The 12,661-nt window shown below is 43.3% G+C and overlaps 2 protein-coding genes across 2 annotated transcripts in view; one reads left to right on the forward strand and one right to left on the reverse strand.

Annotated features, from left to right (window-relative positions):
- Positions 1 to 646, reverse strand: part of ATP6V1H (ATPase H+ transporting V1 subunit H) — a 45,342-nt gene extending 44,696 nt beyond the window's left edge. The window contains exon 1 of the mRNA XM_030445711.1: positions 257 to 646. The gene's annotated coding sequence lies outside the window, so the exon portion shown is untranslated. The remainder of the gene's footprint in view (positions 1 to 256) is intronic.
- A 9,233-nt stretch (positions 647 to 9,879) lies between these two features.
- RGS20 (regulator of G protein signaling 20) overlaps positions 9,880 to 12,661 on the forward strand; it is a 41,764-nt gene continuing 38,982 nt past the window's right edge. Inside the window, exon 1 of the mRNA XM_030445510.1 lies at positions 9,880 to 10,002. Coding sequence (XP_030301370.1) covers positions 9,880 to 10,002 — 123 coding nt within the window. The remainder of the gene's footprint in view (positions 10,003 to 12,661) is intronic.

Consider the following 12,661-nt stretch of genomic DNA (forward strand, 5'->3'; position numbering starts at 1 on the left):
GGGGCAGAGGCGAGAGGGGGAGGGAGGCACTTGGCCATTTGGCCCTTCTCCTACCACTCCCCACACCGGCCCACAGACACGGCCGTCTCCTTACGGCCTCGGGAACCCCAAGCCCCCCGCGGAGGCCGCGGCGCCTTTCACACACCCACCCCGGGCCTGGGTCAGGAACCCGCCTGTACCCAGTAGAGCGGCGGTGCGGCGACACGCTCCCAGCCCGGTACCGCCCTACCCACCCCCCCAGCTCTCACTCACTCACCCCAGGGGCACGCCGGCGGGTGAGTGCTGTGGGAGGCAGGAGGCTGAGGCCGCCCCTCCGCCGGCCCGGGGGAGCCCGCGCACTCGGAGGCCGCCGCGGTTGCTGCACTCCGCCCCGCCGCTGCAGCCGCTGCCGCCGCCGTCATGTGACGCCGCTCACCTGACCGCCACGGCGGCCGCCGAGGGACAGTTCGGCCCCGGGCCGCGGGGGTGGGGCCGGCAGCCGTTAGGGATGTTGGGTGGAGTAATAATGGCGGTTGATAGACTCATAGAATTGGCTGGGTTGGAAGGGACCTCAGAGATCATCGAGTCCAACCCTTGAACCACCGTTGCGGTTGCTAGACCATGGCACTGAGTGCCACATCCAGTCTCTTTTTCAATATCTCCAGGGATGGAGAATCCACTACTTCCCTGGGCAGCCCATTCCAATGCCTGATCACCCTCTCCGTAAAGAAATTCTTTCTAATATCCAACCTAAACTTCCCCTGGCACAACTTAAGACCATACCCTCTTGTCTTGCTGAGAGTTGCCTGGGAAAAGAGGCCAACCCCCACCTGGCTCCAACCTCCTTTCAGGGAGTTGCAGAGAGCGATGAGGTCTCCCCTGAGCTGCCTCTTCTCCAGACTGAACAGCCCCAGCTCTCTCAGCCTCTCCTCATAGGATCTGTGCTCGAGTCCCTTCACCAGCCTGGTTTCCCTCCTTTGGTCCTGCTCCAGCACCTCAATCTCCTTCCTGAACTGGGGGGCCCAGAACTGGACACAGTACTCGAGGTGTGGCCTCACCAGCGCTGAGTACAGGGGCAGAATCCCTTCCTTGGACCTGCTGGCCACGCTGTTCCTGAGCCAGCCCAGGATGCCATTGGCCTTCTTGGCCACCTGGTTGAGCGTTTTTAACGGTTTATACAGATTTAGATGCGTCTGTATGCCCCTATAGGTGTATGTTTCATTGTGGCTTGGCTTCGTGGACTAAGTGTAAAGATATATGTGCATGAAGTTCAACAAAGCCACGTGTAGGGTCCTGCACCCAGGTCAGGGCAATCCCACGCACAAATGCAGGCGGAGAATGGATGGAGCAGCCCATGAGGAGAAAGGCCTAGGGGTGATGGTTGGTTCCGTCTCAACCTGAACCAGCCATGTGTGCTCGCAGCCCAGAAAGCAAACCATATCCTGGGCTGCATCGAAAGAAACCTGGCCAGCAGGTCAGGGGAGGTGATTCCCCTGCTCTGCTTTTGTGAGACCCCCTCCTTTTGTGAGACCCCTGAGTACTGTGTCCACCTCTGGAGTCCTCGGCACGTGAAGCTCGTGGCACTAGTGCAGAAGAAGGCCACGAAGTTGATGAGAGTGCTGGAGCACCTTTCCCATGAGGATGGTCAAAGAATGTTGGGGTTGTTCACCTTGGAGAAGGCTCCAGGGAGACCTTATAGCAGCCGTCCAGTACCTGAAGGGGGCCTACAAGGAAGGCTTGGAGAGGAACTTTTTACAAAGGTATGTAGTGATAGGATGAGGGGGAATGGTTTTAAGCTGAATGAGACTAGATTTAGGTTAGATATTAGGAAGAAGTTCTTGATTGTGAGGGTGGAGAGATGCTGGAAGACGTTGCCTAGGGAAGTTGGGGCAGCCCCCTCCCTAGAAGTGTTTCAAGGCCAGGTTGGAGGGGGCTTTGAGTAATCTGGTCTAGTGGGAGGTTCCCTGGCCATGGCAAAGGGATTGACATTAAATGATCTTTCAGGTCCCTCCCAACCCAAAACATTCTGAATCTGTGATCTTGTACGGGGATCAAATCCCACACTGAGAAGACTGATGGGAGGATACAGCAGGTGTCCACCCTTGGCATTTGCTGACAAGAACTGGCTCAGCATTTCCAACATGAAACTGGCTGGGAAGGCCTGAGAAGCTTCCCTCAGTGCTCCCACTCCTCAGGGCCACCTCCTGCAGGTCTCCCCTGTGCCCCACAGGGTGAGGGACTGCCAAGCTGGGGCTGCAGCCCTGGGAGGGGAAAGGGTCAGGAGATGGCAGGCAATGCCTCTGGTGCTGAAAGGCCTCCTTGATCTATGCCATTTGTTTTCCAGTGCTCAGCAGCTTCTTGTCTTCCTCTCATGCCACAATGTCACAAACTTACTCTTTCCTACCAGTGGAAAGGGGGCAGGTGTTCCTGGGCCTCAGCTTCTGGTGGAAAGTTCTGACTGCTTGTTGTCTCACAACCTACTGTATCCCTTTTCCTTTGCCCTGTGAGCTGCCCTGGGTTCTGTGCTGGGGGCACAGTTTTGTTCCTCCCAAATCACATCTTGGTGGAAGATATTCCCAGCACTACTTCTTCCATTTTAAACAATGGGCTGTATTTTGGTCAAAAGGAGTAGGAAACTTTTCAGATTGAAAGCCCAAGTGTTTCAGAAAGGACAGGCTCATATTTCCATGTTTCTGAGAAAAAAAATCTGTCTTCAGCTGCTGAGTGAAGTTTTCCAGTCATATTGTGATGAGATGCATGGACACACCACTCCCAGTCAGAAATGATCCTGACATCTGCTGACATATAATGAGGAAAGGTAGAGAACAGATGAATAAGTCAGAGAGTTTTGTATGTGAGCAGATCAGGAAAGTCAACATAGACTCGGCCTAGAGGTGTTTACAGTTAACTGCTCATTTTACTGTGGTCTCTGTATTTTCTACTTAAAGGATAAACTGCTCTTTAAGGTCTACAAGGCCAGTACCACTTGTAGTGTTTTTTTATCTCAAGGAGCATCTTTATTACTGTGCCACTGATTACTTATCCTTCCCCCGTATTATTTTTTTCCTTTAAAATTTATCTTTCTTCATACTATAAAAAACATTCTAATTTCTTGATAACATGACCACCAAGTTTAAATCCCAAGCATAGTTCAAGTAACAGAATTTGCAGTGCTTTATGGTATAGTGGAAGAAAGCTCTCTAAGCCATGTGCACTCTCTTTGTCATCTAGTCTGTAATAAACACATCCATTAGTGTCATTCTGCACATTTTCTAGCACATGGAGCTCTGAGGTTTAATCTAACACCTTTGTGCTCTTGCAGGTTGCTTACATATATTCTAAGAAACACAACTCTGATCTCCAGCATAAAAATCTCAAAATCTTGAAATTTGGAGGGCTGAGAGAGGGAAATAGGCCTTATTTTAACCAGTTCCTCTTTTAGGAGTGTTTGTAACTTCTGTCCTGTGGCATTCTGAATTGCCTGCTTCGGCTCTGCCTGTTTATGTCCTGTCTCAGTTGCTGCTCTTCTTTTAAGTTCTGACATCAAGCAATTAGAATAAACATATGCACTTTTTCCACAGTAATTTCAAGTCACATTACCGGTGTCAATATACATGACTCATAAAGAAACCAAAGCTCAACAGGCTTACAAGGTAATCTGTACAAAGACTGAGCTTTTTTTCAATGGAACTTGCAGAAGGAAGGCATTGAAGGCCTGATACTACAAGCTACGATTCAGCCTTTATCTAACCTGGAAGCACTTGAGGCTTTCCTTCCTCAAAACTTCATCAGTTGACCACAGTGGTGCTTCTTCCAAAATGCAAAGTGTCCCAGGACTGAAAACACTTTACCTAAGCCAGATACGGTATTCTTCCACCTTTACCCCTCAAGTTCAACAGTTGCTGTTCTTGAGAGTACAGTGAATTCAAGGAAACTGGATCAGAGCCTCTGAAAGTGCAGTTCCATCTACCAGTTTTAAGACATAAAAAAATGTTTCTCCCCATCACATACCCACCCCTTAGCAGGAAAACATCCCAAGTACTTGCCTAGGCATGTAAAGCCATTTCTTCCCTTGGGGATCACCTCTTTGCAAGAAATCATCCAAAACACTGGACTGGAGCCTGCTTTGCACAGCATATTTTCCCCACCCCTTTAGCATACTTCTAGGTTAAGATGAGCACCAGTACCCAAATACTTTGGCTGAACCCCAGTGCAAGTATAGGTAGGATTGTGATTATCTCATTTCTAGCCTCTTCTCTTAGTATTGTTCAGTGTTTTTTAATACACAGTGTTCATATGAGAAAAACAGATTTATGCTTGTAATTTGGTTCCAATTTAATCTCTGATTTGGAACACACATTAGGTCATCAGTGGTTCTTTTTTTTTCACAGCAGACTTTTTTTCCTCATTGCACCACCTGCAAGAGTCTAGCACCATCAATTCAAACTGTTTAAGAGAAGACAGTTTGCTATTTGCAGTCAAAATTTTGATACTACGTTAACATGGTTATTTTTCCATAGAAAAGAGGGTTGGAAAGCTGTGATTTGGCATGCTGACTCCATCATACATGACTTCAACTGGGTTTATTATTCATTGCACAGGTGGTTGAGATGCTACAGTAAAATATATATTTCCCTGTATCTTTTCTGTAGCCTCGAGTGAGACATGATTACTGAAAGTATGCATTTACTGACTTAGCAAAAAGAGAAATCCAAAATGAGGTGAAATAATTGCAATAGTAATTAATTACACTTATTTTTAGGAGCATGTCCAATGCAAACAATATGTTGTCCCTGAATATACCTGTATAATAATATACTTAATATACTTTTTTCTTTAAAAGTGAACAAAAAGTCACTACAGCTCTGTAAACCACATGTCATGTCTCACACCTCTGCTGGACTTGTTTATCAGTGTAGACAAGGTTGTTGCAGGCAGACTCCATCGACTTGGATTTCCAAGAGGCATTCAGTCAGATGCATCTGTAAAATAAACTCTACTGTGCTGAAAGGTGCTTTGGTTCATAACTCGTGTCCCATATGTATACAACACGTGGTAGAAAGAAACGACCAGCTTTCAGAATGCAGCAGGGGTGCTGGCAGAGTTCAAGAAGCATCTGGCTGGAATCTGTGTTGCTCAGAGATGTTTGAGAAACAAGGTAAACAATGAACACTTGGGTATTCCCCAAAGGTTCTCCTTTGACAAGTGCACAGTTAAGCTGTGAACCACCTTGCCAGGGGTTAATGGTTGTGCTACAGGTTGATGTGTGTTCTTATCCCCCATCTGCCAAGTGCTTGGGTACACCTGAAAATTTTTGCTCAGTGTGCATCCCATGGGGCACTCTCTGTGTCAAGGAAGTTCATTACATTGCAGGGATAGGCTTGGGCAAACAAAAGCATTATATGGTTGTAGTGAAATGAGGCAACCAGGTGCCACTAATTGCCAGGGAGTGAGCATGAGCTTGTGTTAAGCCCACCTGTGCCTGATTAAGGCGGGCCCCCACTGTGCATGAGCAGGATTAGGGGGCCAATAAAAGGTGAGGCTCAAACTCACAGGCTCAGCTCAGTCCTGAGCAAGCCAGCAGAGAGGTCAGTTGCTCTTGGAGCAACAGCACTGATCCAGGCTAGTCAACCCTGAGGGCTCTAGGCTCAGAGCACTACTTGTGAGTCTCTGCTGGAACACCTGGTTGGGCCTTGAAGCACCGTGCCCTAAAAGGTTGGTCTTGCAACATATGGTCATTACAGGAACCAGTCTCATATGTGCCTACCATCACTATGACAGCAAGAAGCCATCTACAGCAACCGGTACAAAGCCATCTTGTGCTATCAACTTGAGAGAGCACCTCCTGGTGCCTCATTCATGCTGTTTGATTTTCTGAACTGGATCTTGCTAAGGGTTATGACTGGAAAAGTGCTATGCTTCAGGGTTTTTTTGTAAGCATCTATCTGTTAGGATTCAGATGCTGCAAAACAATTCACATTTATCTGTTTTCAGTTGTGTCAGTGCCTGTCCACTAGCTCCTGGCAGTGCAGCTTTGGTTGAAGTTGCTATATTTAGGTGATTTTATTGATGTGTGAAACACAGAGCGAAAAAATGAAATTTGTATCAGCATGCAGGAATAAAGTCATCTACTGCTTGGATCACAAAGCATAAAAATGTTCAGTTGTTTAATATGAGAAAAATGACTGCAGATGAGTCATCCTCACAGTACGACTACAGACAGCTGGTTCATCATAGTATTTTTCTCTTCTCCTTTCCTCCTTGTAATAAGAACAATGTATCATTGTCTCTCATATGTTCTGCAAATTAGAGAACTGTTTTGCACACCTGCCATTTAACCTTTCAGCATTCTGTAGATCACTGACTGTCTCCTTCATGTCTGTACAAGGCTTTAACCTGAATAGATGAAACAGCTTGGGAAGTTTATCCAAGCAAAATATACTTGAAAGGTCAGGAAAAGTGAACACCCTTCTGTAATTCACAAAATATTCCTGACAAGTAAAAAAATCAAGAGTGGCAAAAACTGTAAAAAAGGGTGTTTTCAGAGTGATACACCAGAAAAGCAGAGAGAGCAGTCACACCATTAAGAGCTACATTTAAGTATTTATTTTAACCCTAATGTTGTTCATCCGGGGCTTCAGATCAGATCTTCCAAGTCCTCAAGCACCTACTTCCCCCAGGCTTAAACCCCAACATCCCAGGGCAAGATGGAAAGGAGCAGAATGTACATCATATGGAGGGATGTGAGCTGTAGTAGTTGTAGTCATGCTCTTCTTGGCATGACTTCTTTCAGCTTGGAGCCCCCATGGATGAGTTGAAAGAGTAGGACATGTTTCTTCTATTATACTTTTTAATATATGTTTCGACTACAGCTGAGACAAAGACAGTTGCTGACTTTCTTTGCTAAAAAACCTTCACATCTGAGGTGCTACTTTGGGCTTTTTAGGGATATGGAGCAAAAGGGCAAAATGGCTTTTGAAAAATCTTTTTGGATGTCTGGATATGCCTTTAGGTACCTAAGTTATATGAAAAAAAATATCTAGCATAATTTCATATTGCAAGGTTGTATAAAGATTACTTACATACTAGAGCAAATCCCAGTGGTTTCTGCTGACCCACTGGTATGCAATTAACTTTTTTATCCAGAGGAGAAAATGCCATGACATTTGTAATTTTTGATTTTTTGACTTGATTTATTTTACAATTATGGTTTGTTCTTATTTTCACCGCACGTGTTTCCCATTTAGTCCCTCTCTTCCAGCAGATTTGATATCCCAAGAATGGGGAATGCCAGATTTTTTTCCTCCTGTCTAGAGCCAGAGGCTGGTTACTGAAGAGGCTTTTTGAGTGACTTTTGAGTGTGAGGAGATATGGGATGCTTCACTGGACATTTTTCATGAGTATAATAGCAAGACTGGCCAACTGAGAACAGGATTTTTACTGCTTCATCTGTCTTTTCTCCTTTTAATCTTCACTTTAGTGTCTGTGTCATTGTGGGAGATTATTATTCTATGGACATCCTTTTTAAAGAAGTAAATCCTGCTCCCTGCAACCAATATAGAATTGTCTGGCCTCTAGGACATAGAATGTGCTTGGTTTTCTTTTGAATTAATGGCCCAAGGGATCTGGTAAAGCTAATACACCACAATTTTGTAAATGTTGTACCAGGCAATCTTCTGATTACTCCGCCATGTCTTTGACATTAGATTTTGCATCTCAGTTAAGGAATCACACATATATTATCCTCAACAGCATTTTTGAAAGAAATCAACTAACGTTTTATTGGAATAAATACATCTTCATTTCTTCCCCCAGTAGAACGGAATAATGCTGTTTTGTCAGAAAATAAAAAGTGAAATACTGTGTAGAAACAGGAACAAAAATGCCAGAGCAAAACTACCCATTTATAGCTGAGGTTAAAATAGCATAGTATATTATTTTAGGGGGGAGGGACAAGTGTTTCTTCTATCTCTGGAACATGCACTCTTATATTGAAAGCTGGAAGGTCTCAGAGTCTCCAGCCTCTCCTTGCAGTCTACGGAATCCCTTCTTCTCTCACTGTCAGCCTCTGGTACTTTATGCTCTTTTCTGGACAAGGGTGTCAACACCTCAATTTGTAGAAGAAGAACCCTTCTCTGAAAAATAAAGGCCACCTCTTGTTTAAAATCATAAAATAAGGGAAAAAAACCCCAAACAAACAAACAAACAAAAAACCCCACACCACAACAACAACAAGAACAAAAAAACCCAATAGATCCTCTAACTTTACCCTCTCTTATAAAGAAAGGGTGGGTCAGAACAGTAGCTTCTTGGAGGAAAAAGAAAATGCTGAGCCTCCTAGTGCTGTGAACAGTAAGTCTGGACAGAGGAAAGAAAGAAGCTGGTTACCTAAACTTCATCAGTAACTCTGCCAAAGACAGATTTGTTACCAGATCTTAATCAACAGCTTTCTTACTGTACATGACTTCTCATGCAATTCAGCTCATCAAGGCAAATGCTGGAAAAAATGTCTTACTGTTCTTTCTCTCTCCTTGTCACTTAATTAATTTCTCTGTAAAAAAGGCAGAGATGTGACCAAGGCATCTCTACTCACAAGAAATGCTACAGTGGCAGATGGTTTTATCCCTACTTCATATCTACAACACTGCATTGTCAAAACTTTTGCCACTTAGAAGAAAAAAATGTTGGATTAGACATGTTGTTCAACTTGGAAAAAGACATTGTAAACTCTCAAAATAGATAGAATATTCCAACAGACACTTCCGAAGTGGAAACTCTCTTGGTTCCCCACTTAGTAACTTCTCATTTGGAAGTTTTCTATTAGTATTCTAATAAAAATACTAATTCAAAATATAAAATTGCTAGAACTGAAAGTCTTTTGAAATGACAAATTTATGAACAGATTGATTCTTCGCAGTGAACACTAACATATGCATGAGCCACTAACATATGCATGAGCTTGAGTTTCTGCTGTTTCCAGGATAAAATATTTTTTAAAGCTCCTGAATGCTTTCCCACTATTATTTGCTTAACTCTCCTTACAATGGCACTCTTCATGCCCAGAAGTATAAACATTGTTTAAATAATCATTTGAATGAAAAGTTCACAGCAATTTAATATTCCTCTTATTTTTTCTGAGTTTCTCCTATCTGTATTTTGAAAAGCACAAAAACAAACCATTGCAACTGAGTGTTGACAAACAGAAGGCAAAGGCCTGGCAGCCCTTTATAAATCCAAGAGAAATCATCTATTAATAATCTACCTGGAGTCTTAGCCTTTATATTTAGCCTGTCTCTATCTGCTGATGTGGCTGCTGCTCGTGTGGTGTTTTCACTGGGGCTGGAAGGATTACCAGTAGACCATCTGTTCAGTCGGTCAGAAAGAACGTGATTGACAGGTGCCACTGACCTAAGACAGACATCTCCGTTTGGTGCTGCCTGCAGAGTACAACTGCATGCTGAGTTGCTTCTTCCTTCAAGCTGTAAATGAAATACATTCACTCTGAGGTGATGAAATGTGTTTTGTGGTTTTTACAGCCTGTTTCTCTGACCTGAATCCAACTGCTATGTGCCTGTCTTCCTCCTTTTCAACTTGCTAAAACCTACAAAGTCATAAATCTAATCTCTAAGCTGGCACGATGCTGAGGGGATGAGGCACTGCAGACATCTGAGGGCAGATAATCCTGTTTGTGTCCAAAACTGTAGAGGGTGCAGGAAGAACTGGCAAGCTGCATGAGGCCCTGACGTTCACCCATTGGTGTAAGGACAAGCCATCTCTATGTTGTCGTCATTCAGCCCAATGTCTGGGATTTGGTTTTGTTTCATTGTCAAATAGAAGTGGTGCTTCTTCCAAGAAAGGTCACTGTCAAATTGGATTCAGAAACAGCCTATTTATTTCTCAATGTGGAGGCAAGTTTTGTTCTACTTCAGGACTCGTAGCTACCATGAGGACAACTGTCAAACAAAGGAGACCCTCCAAAATGAAAGTGAGGAGGATGTTAAAGCAGCACAGTGGATTTTCAAGGTAAGACAAAATCCAGGGTTTGGGGTTCTTTTTGTCCTGGAGGGGGAGGGAAATGGTGTCTCTGGAAAGACACAGAAAGTAGGTATTATGTCATGTATAACAGCCACAGACTATTTGTCACCAAGGCATCAGTATTCATGGAGTTTTCCTTTATTCCTTAGCCTCATCCTCTGCCCCCTGTTCTTTGGTGTGTTACAACCACAGTGACAAAGGAGGTGGTGGTCCACCTTCCTATTTACTGTCAGCTTTCAAACAACATGTTAAACACATCCATCTAACTCCTAAAAATGATTCATACTTTGTGAAGCTAACCTGTAGTGAAAAAGGTGAGGGAAAACATGTTGCTTTGTGGCATTTAGAATAGGTCTGCAATTTTTACTGATGCTACCTCAGGGTGATTTTTATTTGTAGTTAACAGAAGATGGCCAGAAGAAATCAAACTCAGCATAATACTAAAATCTATTAGGGTGTTACAGTAAATCCCCTCTAGTGAACCTGTAGAGCTGAACCCTTTTACTTAGTTAAAAACAACATTAATGTATCCTCTAGATTTTTTCAAAAGCTGAAAGCTGCTTGAGGCACAAACCATTGTTATTTATGGTGAGCAGCACACTCCTGTGCAGCTCAACAGAGCAAGAGACAAGTACTAGAACCTGTTATCTTCTTAGAAGACAGAAGAAGCAGAGCACCCCATTGCATGATAGGGAAGAGAATGTGATAGAAAAGTCACACACTCTTGGAACCACAAACTTTGAGGGTTTTCAGACTAACTTAGCACCAGAGTGGAGAGTGACTGAGGCAGCCAGTCAAGGCTGTTACATGGTTGGTGAAAGGCAAGATGGGGGAAGAAGCCATTCTGCACTCCATCTGCCCTACAGACATTCAAGTTAAAGAAAGAATTGGCTTCTCCATCTCATCTCCCTAGCCAATGTGTGTCTATTTTCAGGAGGCCATTTTATTTGAATTGCAAGAATGCACTCATGAGAAAGCCTAGATGATGTTCATTGTTTTTTCTGAGAAGAAATACCCAACCTGCTTTGATGCTGTCAGGAAACTGTTTCTTGTGATGAACCAAGTACAGTCCTTTCAGAATTTCATGTCATTCTATCTCATTATCTGTTCGTTTAGCACAGGAGCCTGGGGACTTCTTGACCCTCTTGAAGACAGAGGGAGTTGTCTCACAGACACAATTGGGTCCTGAATTTAACCCTTGGTAGTCATACCTTCTGAAACCCACGTACCAAGTTCTTCACAGTTCATGTCCCTCCTCATTTATCATGTCCCTACTGTCTATCATTCTTCATCCTAGATAAATTATTCCCTTCAGTTTGGTCATCACTTTTACTCACCTGAAAACTATTGCTGAGTCTCTGAAAACATGGCACACAGGACTGAGTCAGGGACCTCACAGAGCACAACATGCTATTTCTCTGCTCTGTAAAAGGATTTATCTACAGTGTGTCTAAATGACACTGCAAGGGTTGGGGCCACTTTACTGTTCACAGTTCCTTAAAGATCAGCACTGCCAACTTCCCTCTTCCTGCTGACTGTCTGTCCCTTTTGCTTTGTTTTGTGCTTAAGTTTCGGAATGCTGATGCTCTGCAGGGGTGGCTCTTGTCTCTGATAGCAGGGGCAGCCTGCACAGACAGCCAAGAGATGCTCTGTAACTGCTTCATCAGCCCAGCTGAGGTAAAATTGCTGTTATATGGAAGGTCTTGTGTGGGGCTACACACTCTGGGGAAACATGTCTCCAAAACTTCATAAACTGTATCATCAAATTATCCTTTCACATATGTACTGTCAGCAATGTTACTAGGTAGTTAATGAGTCTACAAGGACTGTGTTAGAAAACTTAGCTCTCTAGAATGTCCATGACCATAAGGGTGGAGAATTAAATAAACCCTAGACTTTGCTTAAAATAGGAAAGAAATACTTTTTAACTGACAGAGAACAAAGGGTTTATATGATCTCCTAGGACTTAGGAAATCAACTTGAAGTTTGTGAGGTTCAAGACCAGTTGTCACTTACACTCCCAGAATAGACAAGATCACATCAAACCTTTTTCTTCTGGTGACAGCAAAGCCTGCAGAAAGTTCAGGTTTCTGGTACAATGTTTCCATATGTGACACTGATTATTATGGACAAACTATGTCCTTAGACCTGTAAATTCACTTGATTGACAGGCATCAGCATGATTCCTCAGCCCTCCTTGATTCCCATGTTCCCTTCCACCATAGGTGATGTTTTGATTTTAATGCTTCTGAATGTGGGCTGTATAAACATGATAAAGTTGAAATATAAAATACATTGGTATTTAAAAAAAACAAAGTAAGAAACAAACAAAAATAATTAAATCTGTCAGCATTTATTCTTCAACATGTTTTCAAATAGAAACTGAATTACAAGAGAAATATTTTTGAAAAGTGATAGGCAGAATTTAAAGGCTTTTTAAATTCCCCCCATGGCATTTAACTTCACTCAGCAAGCTGCTTATTTCTAGTCTCCATTTGCATTGCTTAAAAAGCCTTTCTCTCTGATATGTTTGCACCTTGATTTATACACATGCTGAAAAGCAAAAATGAATAATTTTTTTACAAGTCTCAACACAAAGATTCAAAGAGTTACTTGAATCGTGTTACCCAGAGGTAACATGGACCCG

This window comes from Calypte anna, chromosome 2 (assembly GCF_003957555.1).
Source record: "Calypte anna isolate BGI_N300 chromosome 2, bCalAnn1_v1.p, whole genome shotgun sequence".
Taxonomy (NCBI): Eukaryota; Metazoa; Chordata; class Aves; order Apodiformes; family Trochilidae; genus Calypte; species Calypte anna.